Source organism: Drosophila mojavensis, unplaced genomic scaffold, assembly GCF_018153725.1.
Source record: "Drosophila mojavensis isolate 15081-1352.22 unplaced genomic scaffold, ASM1815372v1 contig_81, whole genome shotgun sequence".
Classification (NCBI taxonomy): domain Eukaryota; kingdom Metazoa; phylum Arthropoda; class Insecta; order Diptera; family Drosophilidae; genus Drosophila; species Drosophila mojavensis.
Window position 1 is genome coordinate 3,912,166 of NW_025318907.1, and position 19,665 is coordinate 3,931,830.

Below are 19,665 nucleotides of genomic sequence, written 5' to 3' on the forward strand. Positions count from 1 at the left end.
GGCCTCTGGACTGGGCATAAGCCAGCAGCTTAAATGGATTATGTATACATATTGCTACATACATATGTACATATACAAGAACTACTATGTAGATAAAAGCGTTTGTGTGCGTGTGTGTGCATGTTGGTGCATGTTGGCTCATTTGCCATTTTCAATTTGCATAATTAAATGCACAATGCACGTGCCCCAACCACCCACGATTATGCGGCAAATGCGTTAATATTGTAAAATAACTTTATTATTTAACGGATTTCGCTGCGTGATTGCCGCGCTGTACGCTTGTCATTTATGCAAAGTGCATTCGGCCCCTGCTCCATATATTTAAGCTGTGAGTGCCTTTGACATGCAGAGCTCCAAGTTGTAGATATGTTCGCAGGCATTTGGAACCTTTTTCACGCCAGTCATGCAGTCGGTGAGCTTGGTCTTGATCTTGTCCACCGGCGCACTGAATCGAGCCTGGGCATATTTCACAATTCTCTCATCATTTGCCTTACCATCCGGGGCCATCAGACCCATTTTCTTGTATAGACAGTCGTGATAGCATTTGTAAGCAGCGGACGGATTCGACACATCCTTGTTGGCCGTGATTTGAGTCGCTTCGTTAGCCGGAATTTTCAGCTCTTTGATGCACTCCTGCTGTTTTTTCGCATAGGCAGCCAAGTCGGCAGCACTCTGCGACTGTGAGAGAAAATCGTTTATCAAAATATGCTATACTGCTGTTATACTTCGAACTTACATCAGCCAGCTCGTAAAACGAGCATACGATTAAGACTTGCACAAAAATGTTAACTTTCATTTCGCGTCGAGCTTGGAACACTGATATTTTTGAAGCTATTTCATGCTGTTTAAATAGTCAAGAGCCCAGAGTTATTGACCGAAATGTTGAAAATTATTTTAATTAAATTATTAAATTGAAATTTCATTTTAATTTGTGCTAGTTAACGCTGTTAGCCTAGCATTAAATTTGTATTTCCCGCTTGTATTATCTGTTTCGCCACTAGAGACTTATGTGATATATATTTATATAATAATAATAAATGTAATTTTATTCTTTAATCGATCTATATGTATATATATTTCAAAGTTAAAATTTCAAAATTTATGTTTTTTTTTACAATGTTATTTTTACGCCACTGTTAAATAACTGTAGTATTTAAAAAAAATATATATATTAAAATATAATATGTTAAATATAATATTTGTTATATTTTATCATATATTATAAAATACGTTAAACCATAATTTAAGTAATGCTATAATATTATATATGTGAAAGTTAAAATGTTAAGTAACTGCTACATTGATATAAAGAATAAAATATTTACATATTTATTTTTATTGTTTTATAGTTTTTTTTTTTTTTCAATTATAGAGAACTCTATTAAAAGTCTGCTGAGTAACTTTTATATGTTCTGTTTAAGAATAACAACACTGTTATTAACATGTTATCTATATTCTGTAACCAATTCTTTTTGCTTGACAACTCTGTTATTATTTTTATTGTATATAGCTATCGCTTTTAAGCATAGGCTCAACGCAATTCAAATGTCGCCCAAAGCTATGCAATAACAAATAACAATAAAATATGAAAATATATCAAGCTATGCCTGTAACCACGCCATACCAATATTGCCATAAAAAACTACCTTTGCATATTACATACACATATATATTTATTTATATGTGCGGGATATATATTTATATAAAATATGATATAGTTTATAAATATATCAATAGGATCTAGGCCTCTGCCGCTGCTGCTGCCGCCTCCGCTGCGTCGCTAATACGCTGCATGGCATCAATGATCTCATTGGCCTTGTCCGTTGCACTCACAATGTTCTCATTGTCGCTCTCATTCTCGTTCTGAGTTTCATTGTCATTGTCGGTCTCGTTCTCCTCGGTGTCTGGCAGATCACTGTTCGTTTCGGTACGTTCGAGCATCTCGCGCAGTCGCTGCTCCGTGTCCAGATTCTTGAGATGATTGTAGCACAAGTGCAGTTTGTAGGCAGCCTCGCAGCGATTCCTGCTTTTCATATTCTTGCACTCCTTCAGCTCCGGCTTCAGGCGCTGCATCAGATTGTCCAGTTGCATTTTGAAGGCCTCCTCCAGCATCATGTCGTAGTGCATAATGCCCAGACTCTCATATAAGCAGCGCACAAAGCACTGCAACGGCTCGTTCCGCTTCATATCCAGATAGGGGGACCCACTGACATAGTCCATTTCAGGCGCATTATTGACGGCATTCAGCTCAGCTTCCCCATCGACGGGAGCAATGGCCAGCTCATTGTCTGAGTTGTTGTTGTCGTTGAAAAGCAGGCTAAGCCGAAAGAATTTCAACTGCGACATGGATATCTCCGTCTCCCGCATGCATGACTGCAGCAAGTCCTGACTGAGCTTCGCTTGCTGCCTTGTCACAGTCTGTTCATCCAAAACGCTGCGCGTCAAGGACATGTTCAGGGACACAGAGACCGACCGTGCCTAGGTAGAAGATAATATGGCAGCTGATCAACGCTAAGAGCTCCGTCCTATCAATTTTTCTCTTACCCAAACTGGATTCAGACACAGACACAGACACTGCGCCAAGAACAATAGGGAGGCTCGAGTATGCATTTAATATGATTGCGAAGTGGTATTTGATTTTCCTTCCAATTTTTTAGAGCACTTGGAAACGTATTCAACTATATATGACACTGACGTGTGCACTGTTTAACCTTATATAAGGTACAGATTGTTGGGCTTAATTCGTGTTTAATAGCTATAAATAACTTTAATATTCGCACGCCTGACCAGACGCTGATCGGAAACGGAAAGTACAGCAAATTATTTTTTAATATCACTATTTCATGCTTAATGCTCAAATTTTGTGTATCTTATTTTATAATGATTTATAATGACTGCGATGAGTCCAGCTACTTTTTGCAGATAAATAACATTTAAAAGGAAACGCCTCAGTGCGTGGCTACAGATTATTAGCCACGTTTATGTAATGCTTTAAATATGACACATTGAAATAATGGAGTATATTTGTACAACTAAAAGTACACCCAAATGATCTAAATGCTATTAAACTGTTGTTGTTGCAATGAAAATAGCATCGATTATTAATGTTAAGGAGCTCAATAATTTGGGTTTGCATTACTATAATTTAATCTATTTTAATTATACATAATTAATAATTTGAAGTTTTTGAAGGAAATAAATGCTTGAACGATACCATTAATTAAAAATCTATATATTTAAAAAATTAAGTTAGGTTAGCTGATGATGATGGAAAATAAATTGAATTTTAAGAGTTCTGGAAACACTTATATATATTAATTACTTACAGTAATTTCATATATTTTATAACAATAAGTTTTATTTATTTTGAGAAATTTTTCTTTATAAAATATTTTCTTAAAAAAATATTTTCTTTTACTCTTCCAGCAATTACTTAACTCGATGGATGCTTTTGGCAATTACTCAAGTAATGCGTCAAATCGGAGATTTTTATTAACTCGAATCGCAGTCCATTGAAGTCTCGGCTGCTAGTGGTGTTGGCCCTAAAAGCAATACCTAATTGATGAACTCGACAAGAGACGTGGGCTGATTATCTGGAGCAGCAAACGGCAACAGGACCTGGTCGCAGACACATGTTTGTCTTTAAGATCAAAGTAAAGACAGCTGAACTGTCAATGCCACAATGCCAATGTATATAGTGTATCTAACAACCCCCCGAGCGGAGTTTTTATAAAATTAAATTACATTAATGTGAGAACCGCAGGCAGCCAATCCAGGAGCCCCACGCCAGGGCAGACTCATTGAGCCAACTAACAAGGCGAACAGGACAAGCGAAATAAGAAAAGTTGCCCGCTCTGAAATGCTCAGCCTGGCTGTCGCTGTGCCAGTCTGTCTATCTGCCCATCCGTCCGCCCCTCGCCAGCCGTCCAATGTCTTGCTGTCTGTCAAGACAAAGGCTAGAGCAGCATCAATGTGTTTGTCCCTTTGGCAGCGTCCGCAGAGCACGCGTGTTGGGGTTTCTTTGACAAGCCGCCAGCGCAGAAACCACGAGCTGTCTACTTAAATGCATTAGCCGGACAGGCAGGAGGCGGGGTGAGTGGGCGGCATCGAAGGCATGGGCGGTCTTGGCGGAGTGGGTGTGGCAGAGGGTGCTTTTTAATAGACATTAGTAAACGCATCAGTGATTATGCCAAGGCTTTTGTGCAGACAACTGCAACTGAAACGGATGCTAAATGGAAGTGACAGCACAGTTCGTACTGCCAGGAAGTGACAAAATGAATTATAGACGCCAAGCTAAGCCCGACCATCAGTCAGCCTTTCAGTCAGTCAGTCAGCCAGTCAGCTGGCTGGCGCCCAGCTAATGGTCGCCAAATTCCCCAAACATTTGTCTTTTCAGTGCTAAAAGTAACTTAACGAATTCACGCAGCTCACAACCCTATAAAAGGTGTTCTTCATACACATCCCCCAATCGAAACTCTGCGCACACCTCACTGACCCACTGGCAATTGCAATTGCGCCACGTGCTCAATGAATGTTTAATGATTTGTTAATTGGATTTTGGCTTTTGAGCAACAACAACAACAACAACAACATCGACAACGACAATAAAAGGTCAAGCCCTTAACTTGTGCCTATTCATTTGTAGCAAACATTTCGCATACGTCGTGTGGGTCGCACTTTGTATAAAAATATAAAAAAAATAAGGAAAGGTAAAGCTAAGGCTGAAGCGAAATCGAAAGTTTTTCAAGCGACGCTCATCAATATTTATGCATTTGAATAAACGTGCAAATACCTAAGGGACGCAGGGACTTAACGTCTGATGCGGGTCTGACAATTGGCATCTAATGATCCCCAACTGTTATGCAAATGTTCTTTAAAATATTCCAACTGAATTCTAAAATAGAAACAGCATCAGTTATTAGTCAAAATGAACAGGGTTTCATTTATTAATTATATTTTAAATCATTTTAATTATTTATTTCAGAATTCAATTAATAAATTTGCCAAATTTTATTAATATTTTTAAATTAATATTTTATTCTGAAGAACTTAATTTATTTGTATTTTACTAATTTTTTACTGCGTTTACTTATAATAATTGTATATATATATTTTTTTTTTTTTAATTTCAATATAGATTTGATTATTATTACAATTTTTATTCAACTTTATTTAAAGAAGTTTTTCTTAAAATGGTTTGTTTTGTTTTAATTAATTATTAATTTATATGTTTCTATAATATTTGTTGTTTATTTATAATGTAGTATAACTTAAATAAATATTTTTTATATTATTTTATTCAACTTTAATATTTATTTATTAAATTATGATATACCCTATCAAAATGGCATTTAGTTTGTATTGAAATTTAATAAATTATTAACATTCCTTTCATGGCATATGCAACTAGAAAATATATTTATATTTTAACATTCTCAATAGTTAATTATTATGAATATTTAAATATATTTTTGCTATATGCATTTATACAAAAATTTATTAAACTATCTAATTAGTATAGGGTATCGCCGGATGGAACACTTACTTTGTAGAATTTGTTTTCTTAAAATATGATGTTACTAGATCCGAATACAGAAAAGACAAATCATCAAATATTATCACATCGTTATCCTCATAGCACTTGCTTAATTTTACGGCAAAATCACATTTTTTTTCTCTGGATCGCTCAATATCGCATTTGGCTTGCGCAGCTTTAACCTTTTCCAAGCCGGCTATGGGAGCCATTATTAGAAGCACCGTATCTGTACTAATCTGTCCATTTATGAAGAAGCCCATATTGTTCATGAAGCAGTAGGGAAAACACCGATAATTCAGAATATTACTAAAGCCCAATGGCAGGCATGTTCGCGCTGCTTGGTCCCTCAGAGCTGCCGGCAGCTTGGGATTCTGGAAAGAATATTAATTAAATTCTCATTTGTATATGCCGGTAGTATATAGTGTATATATCTATAATGCTTACACAGGCTAAACTTAAAATTAAGCAGTTTAAGAACAATAATATATATTTCATTATGATTGCTTTTACTCTTAAAATCAGCTGCTCTTTTGATAAATTTATTCTAACTGTTCTTTGCTTGCTTGAAGATATTGCTTTTATAGTATGAACTTCATTTATCGCATTAGCCATGCAATTAGTTCCATATTTAAAGAGATTTCAAGTATATCGAATATGTATGCATATATTTAAAATTTAATATATAATTGTATATACATATATCTCACTAGTTTTTTACAATCGATAGGCGATAATTTCAAATTTAATCAATCGACTCTGAATACTTATTCAATGGATCATTTCAAATAGTTTTCTTTTTTATATTATTTAAAATACTATGTATTTTTAGGAAGCTCTGATTAATTTATTTTATTTACAGTTTCATTTTATTAACGGTTGCTATTCAATTTCGTGCTAATACTTCACAGATGCTTTAGGTTAGGTTAGACTTGGAGCTGGATTTCGATTGAGTTAGATCTGAGTACGCTGCTTATAGTAGCACTGATACAATTGGAAGCCGGTGTCGCATTTATCGGAGCCCTTCAGCGAGTCGCACTTCTCCTGGGCAGCCTTGACCTTGTCGACGCCCACAATCGGTCCCAGCTTCTCCAACACGACATCGGACTTGATCTGGCCATCGGCCAATAAGCCGCTCTTCTCCAGGAAGCAGTTGGCAAAGCACTTCACCTTCTCATCCACATTCTCGAATTTGCCCTCACGCAGAGCCATAGCCTGCTCCTTGGTGACGCCCTCCTGCTCAATGCAGGCTCCAGCATTGGCCTTTGCACGGGCCTTCTGCTCGTCCGACAGCTGCAATTCCTGTAATGAATATAGAGATATATAGTAGTTATAAGAACTCCATAGCCTGCAACACTTACATCGGCAGCGACCAGAGCCACACAGGCAACGAGAACGATAAGGTATTTCATGATGTATTTGGTTGTATCTGCTTTTTACACTGCTTGTTTGATTCATCGTGCGATACGCTTTTATATCGTTTGACTTGGCGAACTTTGCCCACTTTTCGGTTCGGCTAGATTATTTTGTCTCCCTCTCTCTCTGTCTCGCACTCTCTTTCTCTCTGTTTATAGCTGGCTGATCACAAGAGAGTAATAAAATTTGTAGAAGTAGTTTATTTGATTCGCGCTTTTTTAATGATGCTCAGCTTCTGCTGTCAATGCGTCACGTTCTAAACGCTTCTCTCTATCTCCATAAAGATTGTTAGTTTTTATTAATTTTATAATTATTTTTTTGTGCACTTTATTTTGTAATCTGACGACCTTTGCAACTATTGCTGCCAGTGATTTACCTAGGTTTATTGTTATTCGCAGTGCCCACTGTTAATTGTTTATTGTAATTTGTAAAGTTAGCATTAACGTTAATTTGTTGTGTATTTTAAGTAACTTGAAGTGCCATTGAGTTCAGCGATGCAGCAAGTTTTGATACTTAGTTTTTTCGATATTATTTTTCTACTCATTATTCAGGGCTAATTCGTCCAATCAGCCCGACTAATGAGACATAATTGCATGTACTAAAAAACAAAAATGAAAATAGTTTTTTTTTTTTTTGTAATCATTTATTTTAGTAAAAATAGCACGTGTAAGCATTTATATTGTCGCTCTAATTAAATTAATGTTTTTTGTCTAGAATCAAAATAATTAAAATAATTTTTAGTGCATGACCAAACAATTTAAAATAGTACAAGATTTGTATAAGAATAGCGAAATATGCTTCAGTAATTGAATTGTCATTATCCCTAGTAATTCTTATATTCCTTTTTTATTATTTATGTCCTTCAATACTCATTAAAATTCAATGACTATGAAAATAATCATAAAGACAATAATCAATCTACAGCTGTTGTTGACAGAAACTATTAAGAGAAAGAAAACTATAGATTTCACATTATTCTCGTTTCATTTAATAACATTTAGACTTTCCCAATTAGCTTCAGTTTAATTATCTGAATATTGCGATGTCATTTTAAAATTCCACAATTAAATCGATTGCCACAGATAAACTGTGCACAGTTTAATGATAATTGCTGTTTGATGAGCTAAGCTTTCAGCCTTGTCTACTCCAGTGCACGTATATATGACAGCTCAAAGGTAGCCATCATCTGATGATATCCACCTAATAATCAGTGCCAATTATATGGCAGCTACTCGATCAATGTGTCTAGGTACATTTCCATAATTAACCCAATCGAAATGAGATGCGACAAATACGCTTGAACTGTCTTCAAACTGTTATATATTTAAGCATACCGGTTTCAAATTGATTAATAATGAGTTGACCTGGCTAGGGGGCCAGCGATATGTGTGATTGATCTCAATTCGAATCGGTGTCTGATGCCAAAGTCCAAATGCCGAAACTGGTTTGCCAAAAAGCCCAGCAAAAAAAAAATAAATAAATAAAAATTCTGTCTGTCTGACAATTAAAAAAAAACAATTAAAACATTTTACAACGGGTATTTAGTGTGTCTGGAACCGAATGGTTCAAAGTTGATGTTTTATCTCTCTCTTTTTTTCTATTTGGGTATTTTACAAGCAAGTCGTGCAACAAATAACGTTATATCGCATATATTACAAATATTTACTGCTGACAGCATCGATAATTCATGACCTACTCAAACTACCTTTAACAGTGCAACCAAAAACTTACCCAGACAAACTCATAAATAGTTACGCACGCCAACCAACCAAAAGAAGACGAAAAAAAAAAAAAAAACAATTCAACAATAATAAAACTAAAATAAAGGGAAGGACAAAATGTGAGGACTCTGGCAACGTTGCTTATTGGGTGCCATCGTCGCCTGCCAGAGCCATAACAAATATAAAATATTTAAATAGTAATAAATTCATAATGTCAACGTGTTGTTGCTGTAACTGCCATAGATTTATTGACAATAATAACGACAAACACGAAACGCGCCTTCCACAACCAAAGACAACAGATATATATATATATGTATGTATAAAGAAAGTTTGAAGGAACCTGTGACTTAAGTAGCTAAAAAACAAATATATTAGAAAGGTAAACAATTTGCCCTGCTGATACTCTATGAAGCACCGAAAATTCTCTTCATTTTGTGAAAGTTCCTCAAGAACTTTGAGTAGATTAAAGGCAGAGAATGCCGAAATCATTTGATAAATATTTCTTATATCAAAATATAATATAAAAAAAAAAAAACAAAACAAAACAGAAAAAAAAATTGTATTATATTTCATTATTATAAAGTGCATAAATAATGTTTATTAATTTTTTTGTTATATATTTTTTGTTTATTATTTTCAAAATAGAAAACATATCAATTATTTTTGAATTATTTTCAACATACTCTAGAAATAAATATGAAATTAATTTAAATACATATATCCTTTCCGAAAAAATATTATCTCATATTTAAAAAGACACCCGATTTTCCTTATGAAAAGAGGGTATCAAAAGGCAACAACAAAAGTTTCTGTGAAAAAAAATAAAATATAGAAGAAAAAAACAAACTAGATAAAATGATGGAAATGGCAACGTTTTATAACTTCATATAAGAAAATAATAAAATTCTTTTATTGCAGACATGATAGACTGTTAGGGCAAAGGACTGGGGACTAATAGCGAGATCTACCTTATATAAATACATATACATATACACTATATTAAATACTATATGGCATGCCATAAAAATATAAACAGCACATAAAACGACTATGAAAACAATGGCACACGTTACAAAAAGAGAATGAAAGAGAGAGAGAGAGAATGGGGAGAGAGAGGAGAAAGTCCTGCTAAAGCTAATGAAATGTCATTGGACCCGGGAGGGGCTGAGACGCGACTCGGGCTGTCAGGCTAAACTGAAATGCAAATGTCACGCGAAAAACTATTTGACGACAACATTACGTTGACATTATAATGCGATATGACCAAAAGAATATGCGACCCATGAGACCCAGCCAAACACACACACACACGGGAGCACTACCTGTAGTCAACCGTCAACCGTTCAGAGTCATATGCAAATTTTATTAGCTTCTTTATGGCAAGTCATGCAAAAAAAAATTTATTAGCTATGAAAATTAAAAGTAATACGAAGAAACCAATTACATAACAAAAACGGAAGAATCATAAATTTAAATTTTGTTCATTAAGAGGAGAATAATACAAAAACCGAACTAAATAAAGATAATCATTTAATTTTGCAACTGAAACTGGTTAGAAATACTTAAAAATAATAAACATGAATGATTTACTAATATTTATACAATATGCATGGATATAATATAATATATGTATATCATGAAAATGATTATGGGAAGAGCTGTTAGTAGTACTATTAAATACAATAATGTTTAATATACCTGACTTAATTAGATTTGTAATAAAAATATTTAATATTAATATTAACAAATTTAAAACAATTGTTATTCAAGCTATAAATAATAAATACAAAATAACAAAAATTAAGTATTATGCAATAGCAGAAATAAATTGATTTTATATAATTTTACATTTATATTAAATTAATCCACAGAGAATTATAAGAAAATGGAATACCAAAACACAGATATGTATCTTTAAACTAATTATAAAAGTTATATAAATAAAAACAAAAGCATATTTTTCCAACAAAACCAAATAATTATATTTTTTAAATTTATAAATATTATAAAAAAAACTTTTCTTGCAACAAACAGTATTTACACTACAGAAATTCTGTCTATATAATTAAAAATTTAGATATAACAAAGCTTTAATAACCGAATGGCCTATATATCATTTATTACTGTCACGTTGTATGGGGCTTGATCTCTGGGTTGGACAGAGAAAAAATATGCGTACAGAAATTCAATTAGGCTTATCCCGTGCAGCAACAACAGATACAGCAGCAACAACAACAGCAACAGTAGCAAGGAACAGCAGGTAAAGCAGCTGCAACACCTGCGCAATTAATTAGTATTTGCCGCATTAATTTCACAAAAAACTCGGGAGCCTCGAACCCACAAAAAAAAAAAAAAAAAAATTGAATGGGAGAAAGGGCGGCTAGGCACCTGGCTAATAAATTCACAAATGGGCCCGGCCATCAGCATCAGCAAAAGGCTTATCTAAGCCAGAAGCTCAGCTTTTGGGGCTACGCAATTAGAGCGAAAATGTGCGCCAAAGTCAGCAACGGGCCAAACAAACCACTAAAACACTAAAGCAGCCAAATCAAATAAAGCAAATTCAGTTAATTTAAATTATAATTAAGGCCAGGAACAGAGAACAGAGAACAGGGTAGGACAGGGCAGGGCAGAGCTCTGCGTTTGCTGATGCTAAGATAAAGTGGGCTTTGAAGTGGGATGTGCTTAATTCACTCGAAATGTGACCTACATGCGTTTGAGGACTTTTAATTTGGCTACAGTTTTAAAGAAACGTTCAGAAGGGGATGGCTTTAGCTACGGGAAAAAGTTAGAGTATCAAAAGTACCACGAATAGTGCAAGAGTACAATTAATCTAGTACAAAATATATTATAAATTAAAATCCTCACATGTGCTCAACTTTCCTTTAACAGTGAAAATACAGTGATATAGAGAAATGTAAATATATATACTAGTATTCTTATTTACCGTATATTTAATAAGTTAATATCCAAATAATTCGAATAGTAGTTAAAATATTTCTAGATTTTGTGAAAATATTAATTATTTAAATTTCAAAATAAAAAAATTTAAATTCAAATATATTATTTTATCCACTTATCAAATTTTTATATGAAATATAAAAATAAGAAAGTTACGAAATAATATTGTCAAACAGAATAAAATTATTCCATTTTATATAATTAGTTAAACCCTGACAACTAAAAGTGAGCCTGCCCAAATTAAATAAAATATAGAATAAATATAAACATATTATATTATAGTATATTATTTTATGTTATTATCGATAATCGACATTGAAACATTTTCATTTATGTATATCATATTAATCCCATTAGGCATTAAATTTGTGAATAGAATATTATTTTCATTTTATTATCAATGATCGATATTGCAACATATTCGAATATGTATATAATATTAATCCCATTAGGCATTAAACACATATTTATGAATAGAATATTCATCCATAGCTAAATTTAGCTCTACTATTTTCATAAATACTATTTTCATAAATACTATTTTTTTTTTTTTTTTGTTAATTAATGATATTGATATGTCAATAATTTCAATGTGTTATTGGCCTGGAAATATAAGGGCAATAATAATTGCCTGACCTTTGCTAAAAGAAGAACGAGAATTATTTGTATACTTAATTTAATTGCATAACCGTTCAATGGCAGCCGTAAATGAAAACACAGTCAAGCATGAATGAGGATTATTGATTATTATTCGGGAGAGTACCAAAAGTTTTTTCATTTTTATAATTTATAAATATTTATATATACTTAAGCTTCTCTCGCTCGGCCCCAGAGGCTGATAAAAATCTCATCGGCGGCCATAAAAGGTGAATGGCCAGGTCCGCAGTGGGAACGAGAGATATCATAATTTCCACTTCTATAATTTGTTTATGATTATAACCGCATGCAAAATAAAACGCATTTAAGTAATTAAGTCATAAAACGAATGCGTGCGCTCGTAAAAAAACAAAAACAATGTGGATGGAGGCATTGCAATAAAATACCAAGAACAAAACAATTAGGCAATTAAATGTGCGCATATTACCGAAAATTTTTGTTTTGGTAACAAAACGCGTCATAAAATGCCGCCAAGGACTCGCAGGACACTTAAAAAAAGGGTCACAAAATATGCCTATAAAAATAGAAAATTAACAGAAGCGAAGGCAATATCAAAAAGAAAATGATGTGAGAATTCTGTTGATTTGCCCGATTGCGAAGTGTTTTAGTAATATTTATTGAATTCCAGCAAATAATAAAGAAAAAGTATTGTTTAGGAAGCAAGCGATGCACACACACACACATACACACACACACTAGCAGCAGCCCAGCGCATATTTTGCGCAAAAATTCCAAGCGCGACAAAATGAATTCTTTTGTGACAAGTTCGGTTCGGTTCAGCTCAGTTTAGTTTAGCAGAGAAACTCCAGATGAGCCAAACGAGAATGAGACTAGGACTGAGACCGAGAACCCTCGAGCCAGTTACGACCACTTCATATAAGGAACAAACTGTGAGATGTTTTCGTTTCCTTTTCTTTTTCTCTCCCTTCTTCTTTCTTATATAACGCATCAAAGACAGTCAGGTGAAGGAATGCAGTAAACGTTTTGTAAGAAATTGAAAAATCTAAGAGAGAGCGTACAAGCAAACTTCGCAGCTCGATAAAGAAGTTGGGGTTTCGGGATGGGCGCCGGGCGCCGGGCGCAGCCAGAAAAAATCAGCAGAAAATGCGCTGCTTTAGTTCACATTATTGTCCTGGTCCTTGTGGATATTTGCTTGTGCATGGAATTTTTTAATAAACGTTAAAGTTTATAACATTCTCCATATACGAGTATATCGACAGGGCACCTACACACTGCCGAGCGCAAGGGGAGGGGGGAGAGTAGAAGCTTGGCCTGGACTGGGCGGAGCGCTGCTGCTGCCGCTGTGCTTTGGCTGACATCTAAAAAGGTAAGCCAAAGGCATAAAGAGCCCTCACATAAAACCAACTAATTAGGCAAAGCATCTAATTAGACAGACAACAAGCACAACCTGATTCTCCACCAGAAAAAAAAAAAAAAAAAAAAAACAAGTATATGCGTCTTTAGCGCCGGCTCGTAAAAGCCAAAGCCCAACCAAAATGACAGCGTCGCTAAAAATTCTTATCGCAATGCCAAAAATTAAGCCCCTGCACAGGGCTCACAATAAAGAAGAAGAAGAAGCAGAGACAGAGAGCCCCCGAAATTTATTGTAGCAAAGGTTAAAGATGCTCCATGTTAAATGTGGAAATTGTTTAATCCGGAGCTTAGCAATTACAAGGCACAGCGCTCGTGGTCAGCTGCATGAAATTGGGAGCTGACTACGCTAACCCAAAACAGGAAAAAAGGAAAATAGTAAAATTGTGGCTATACAAAAGCGCACTTTGTATGCTCTCCCATCTTGGAAAAAAAAGCTTGATGCATAAATTATAAAATAAAATCATATCGAAGCAACAAGATGGGAGAATTAATTTTATTGTTATATTAAATAAAATATATTATTTAATTATTTATGTTTGTGTTATAGCAACTAAAAATTATTTTTTTATTTATTTATATTTGTGCCTTAATTATATAATTATAGGCATAATGAAAATTAATTTTAAAGTAATTTATTACGATTTTATCAAGGAAATCTGTACAAGTAATGCTCTTTATATTCATCAAAAATTTATTTACATTTTATAATTTATTTATAGTAAATATCATGATTGTTGTTTCTGCTGAAAATCAATTATGTTCTTGTATCATATACATATATATGTATTCTGATTAGTATTCCAACTTATCCAACAATGCCATTATACCCATCTCAGGCAGCGTATTTTGAAAAAAATATATATACATGCACAAAAGAAAATTATCTCAACAAAGTGGAAAGAAATGCTATTTGCATTTTATTTGCTTTGTAATTTGATGCTCGATTGCCTTTTTAGTGTGTAATGAGCTGGGCAGCAAATGCGTTTTATTTTGTCGCCAAATACAGAAAAATAAAGTTAAAGTGGCTCTCGGCTAGTGCAGGTGCAACTAAATACTGAACTCTATTTGTGTGAATTAGTTCTGGATGGAATCATAGCATAGATTACATATTCCCATTTGATAAGGTTGGTTGGGTTTAATGGGCTTTGATATCAATAAATAGTCAAAGGTGAATGAAAGTGAGCATTGCTAACATATACAGCGCTTAAAATAGATATATAAAATATATATATATAAACGTAAAATTTAATAATATGTAAACTAAATTATTTTTAACTACTACGCTAAATAAATGTAAACATAGTATATGTAAACATAGTATATAGTATATATATTATAATTGAAATTTTATCATATATAATAATTATAATATACTTCGAGCAGGTTATATAATGGCAGCAAGTTAATAAATGTATGTTAATATATGCATTTTTTATTAAAACAAAGTAACACAAAATATTAGCTCAGTGGAGATTTACTATGCATTTAAAATCAAGAATATTCTATTAACATGAATTATGCGCCATTATGAAAAATTTTCGAGATAAGAATAAAAAATAATAATTAAAAATTTTAAGTACTTCCCTATCTACGTTAACTTATTGGATATATATAATATTTATGTGCGGGATCGGCTAAATGTAATAATTATTTTGTTATACTTGTTAAACTATGCAGCTAAATTATTTTATTATTCATTTATTTAAGGATTATTATGTGTTGCTTTCAAGTAAAATTTAAATGAGTAAGTAAGGAAGATTTAAATCAGATAAATATACAAATTCATAAATTTTTGACTGAATCAAGACTAACCAAACACTTACCGAAGACTTATCCATGACTTCATATTTCATGAAAAGGCAGTAAGCATACATAAATATCAGATATCGAAATATGTAAGATTGTAAGATTTTCTTACAAAAAGAATTTATATTCAATATTCAGAGCTCCGCTGCAGCCACATAAGAGAGATATTTTTCATAAATTCTCTTATACAATTTCATTTAGCTAGCCACTCATAAATTCTATTTAATACAATAGAATGTTTTATTCACACTCAAATTTGTCTTTGGCCACACGAACTGTGCTTTATCTGGTTGTTGTTGAGGCCAACTGCTCCCATCATAATTCCAATTGCATGGAACGCACGAGTGCATTAGCAACACCCAGTGAATATTTCGACACTTCAATTCGAAACAAAATAAATTGCATAAAATATTCTATTTACGTTTTCACAGCCAAAAACAGCAAGGGAGAGGGAAGGCCAGAGATAGAGAGAGAGGAAAGATGCTTTGCCAACGTAGCCCAAAAATTATTTATTATATCTAATGCAATCAAAAATGGTTGTAGCTGCAATGCCAGCGGGTTTCATATGGAGGGGGGAAGGTGGGGAAAGGGTCTCTAAAAGGGAAGCCCGAAACAATGCGCATTTTGGTATTAATTTGCTTTTGGATCGACAAGCAGCAAATTTTTGCCTTCAGTTATGCTTGGAATTTATGATAAGCTATGCGGATTACGCATAGCTTTCGACAGTTATCGAAATTCCGAATGCCGAAAGAGTTGAATGAAATCAAGCTGTGCGCACTTTATGATTATAAGCTATAAAATATATTTCTATACCAATTAAAAGCTAATGTGTTAGCTCATGCTAACAGCTCTGTGGAAGCTGTTAATATAATTAACTCAATGCCAAAAGACGCAACACAACTTGTATACACTGCTAAATTATACTTGAAGCTATTCTACGTTGCACTTTTATTAATTAAATGTTAAATGGTGTAGGCCAATTATTTAAAGCGTTTATGCAGGCAGTAAATAATTGCAATAGATAGAAGAATAAGATGTTTATACAACTTTATTAAATTTTCATTTTAAACATTTAACTCAAAATAATTTTACATTTTAGAACTAAAGACTTTTATGCTTGTTGTAATATTATAATATATAACAAAGTTTAGTTTTAATACCATAATTTAAAGAGCATTCCATATTCACTACATCTATTTGCGAGTGCAACAAATGGATAAATTATTTATTTAACAAAGAGACGAGACTCATGAGTTCTCTCACGTTAAGTTTTTGTCACGTGTATTTTAATTTGACGAAAAGCTGCACAAAAATATGCAAATATCAGTCATTAAATTAATGAAAACCAGTTTCACCCACGAAATGACTGTGTGAAACACACACATCTACACACACACACACACACACACACACACACACACAAGCAACAGAAACTTTTCCATTTGCATCTGAACTTTTTTGGAGTTGTGTTTAAATTGTTATTATTCAAGCTTTTGCAATTTGAGTTTGTCGCTGAGCACATTCTGAATTTATTTTCTACCTAATTCTATGAGCTTTGAATCGAATTATATATAAATAATTAAGTTTTATTTTTATTTATTTTTTTTATATTTTAATTTTGTTTTTACATTTTATTTTCAAATTGTCAATAAAATAAAAATAATAAAAGTGCATTATTAAATTCAAAAATAAACTAAAAATTATTATATATACAGTTGCGAAAAATAAAATAGCACCACTTGCAAACGCAAAGTTTAAGAAGTTCTCCTAGGTGCATTTATCAATGTATTGATCTAATTTTTTCTTGTATATAAGCAGAAAACAATTAATAATCGCAACAAGCAAGAATTATCCCAAAAATATTAATCGTTTTTATATAATTCAAAAAATTCTCAAAAAAGTCGTAAAAATGCCGAAAAAAATAATAGCACCACTAACCCTTTTCGAGTGAAAATCTATATTTTTCGCAGATTTGAATATCTTCAAAAGCACTAATTGATGAGATTTGTTGGTTATATATCTATTTTGATTAAAATATTTTCAGAATTTGTGAAAATTTTCAAAAAAATGGGTCGTGAAGAGCATTACACCACCGAACAACCCAAACTCATCAAAAAGTTGATTTCGGCTCAAAATTTTCACAGGAAAGTTGGTCATTTGATGGGTTGTTCAAATGAAATGATCCACAATGCATTAATCCATAAAAAAAATTAATGAAAAGCGCGGATTGCGTTGAGTTCTGACCCAAAATCATGTCACTCGTCTCATTTACGAGAGTAAAAGGATCCTTTTAAGCCGGCTACTCAACTGAAAAGGGACCTAAACATATCAGCAATGGACCAAACAGTACGGAAATATTTAAGACATCTCGATTTGAACACTTTCCGTTCAAGAAAAGAACCATATTTGAATATAAAACACATTTCCAAACGGATGGCGTTTGCAAGGGAAACACAAAAATTGGTCTACGAAGGAATGAAAAAACATACTTTTGAATAATGAAAGTAAGATGCTAATTTTTAGTGGAAAAGGATCGCGGTCCTACGTGAGACATCCACAGAACTTAGAATTCGGTCCTAGATATACAAAAAAAACCCTTAAGCATAGCGGATCAAGTGTATTAGTATGAGACTACTTTTTTGCAAACGCCATCCGTTTGGAAATGTGTTTTATATTCAAATATGGTTCTTTTCTTGAACGGAAAGTGTTCAAATCGAGATGTCTTAAATATTTCCGTACTGTTTGGTCCATTGCTGATATGTTTAGGTCCCTTTTCAGTTGAGTAGCCGGCTTAAAAGGATCCTTTTACTCTCGTAAATGAGACGAGTGACATGATTTTGGGTCAGAACTCAACGCAATCCGCGCTTTTCATTAATTTTTTTATGGATTAATGCATTGTGGATCATTTCATTTGAACAACCCATCAAATGACCAACTTTCCTGTGAAAATTTTGAGCCGAAATCAACTTTTTGATGAGTTTGGGTTGTTCGGTGGTGTAATGCTCTTCACGACCCATTTTTTTGAAAATTTTCACAAATTCTGAAAATATTTTAATCAAAATAGATATATAACCAACAAATCTCATCAATTAGTGCTTTTGAAGATATTCAAATCTGCGAAAAATATAGATTTTCACTCGAAAAGGGTTAGTGGTGCTATTATTTTTTTCGGCATTTTTACGACTTTTTTGAGAATTTTTTGAATTATATAAAAACGATTAATATTTTTGGGATAATTCTTGCTTGTTGCGATTATTAATTGTTTTCTGCTTATATACAAGAAAAAATTAGATCAATACATTGATAAATGCACCTAGGAGAACTTCTTAAACTTTGCGTTTGCAAGTGGTGCTATTTTATTTTTCGCAGCTGTAGTATTAACGATGCGGGAAGTTAAGAGAACTTAATCATTTCTAATTCTAATTGTAATTCATTATATTGAGATACCCAATAAATAAATACATAATACTAATAAAATAAAATAAAAAAAAATTTTTGTATTCAATTTTCATAAATTTCTTATATTTATTTATCCTTGAAAAGAGCTCCTTTAATATTTCAAACCACCAACCCCCTTTTAATATAATAACATTTCTTTGAAAAACCGCTAAAAACAAATACCCCATTTATGTCAATATCTTATAATACAATAAAGAACTTTATTAATGATATATTCGTCGAAATATATATCAAAATTATCAGATAAAATAAGACGAAATTTCATTTAGGGCACAGCCAACCCCTAAGTAGGCATTCGTAATGCCATTTCGCGGCTATTTTATTTTGCTTGCTGCACTATCAACACATTTTGCCAACTGACCCCAAAAACCGTAAGGCAGAGTTCAACAACCTTGCGCCATATCCCCAAAGGAAATGTGTCTGATGGAGCTGTTTTTGAGGGAGCTTATCGAAGATACACACAAGAGCACACTGACACACGCACACAGACTTGGAAAGGCAATAATCATAGGCATAAGATTTACTAATAACAATGATATAAGACATTTGCGCAAATGAGTATATAATAAAGCTAATGGAAAATTATGGAGCTAGCGGGCAAGTGGGATTCCTCCAAGCGGAGGGGACAGACAAGATGCCAGAAGCTGGCGCCACTTTGTTGCTATACAAGTTATTTATATGATATTACAAATATACATAGATACATGTATATTATAGATATGTATATGTATATATATA

The 19,665-nt window shown here is 33.1% G+C and overlaps 3 protein-coding genes across 3 annotated transcripts; all 3 read right to left on the bottom strand.

Annotated features, from left to right (window-relative positions):
* Positions 1–216: 216 nt before the first annotated feature.
* Positions 217–839, bottom strand: LOC6580686 (general odorant-binding protein 56a). The gene is made up of 2 exons (XM_002006462.4): positions 737–839; positions 217–678 (listed from the first exon to the last, which is right to left on the bottom strand). Exons 1-2 carry the CDS (start codon positions 794–796, stop codon positions 322–324), a joined length of 417 nt encoding a protein of 138 aa, XP_002006498.1. The 5' UTR covers positions 797–839; the 3' UTR covers positions 217–321.
* An 862-nt stretch (positions 840–1,701) lies between these two features.
* Positions 1,702–2,673, bottom strand: LOC6580687. Its single transcript, XM_002006463.4, has 2 exons — positions 2,545–2,673; positions 1,702–2,478 (listed from the first exon to the last, which is right to left on the bottom strand). Exons 1-2 carry the CDS (start codon positions 2,608–2,610, stop codon positions 1,741–1,743), a joined length of 804 nt encoding a protein of 267 aa, XP_002006499.2. The 5' UTR covers positions 2,611–2,673; the 3' UTR covers positions 1,702–1,740.
* Positions 2,674–6,358: 3,685 nt separating this feature from the next.
* LOC6580688 (general odorant-binding protein 56d) lies at positions 6,359–6,997 on the bottom strand. The gene is made up of 2 exons (XM_002006464.4): positions 6,895–6,997; positions 6,359–6,835 (listed from the first exon to the last, which is right to left on the bottom strand). The coding sequence occupies exons 1-2, from the start codon at positions 6,943–6,945 to the stop codon at positions 6,488–6,490; spliced, it is 399 nt and encodes a 132-aa protein (XP_002006500.1). The 5' UTR covers positions 6,946–6,997; the 3' UTR covers positions 6,359–6,487.
* Positions 6,998–19,665: the final 12,668 nt, after the last annotated feature.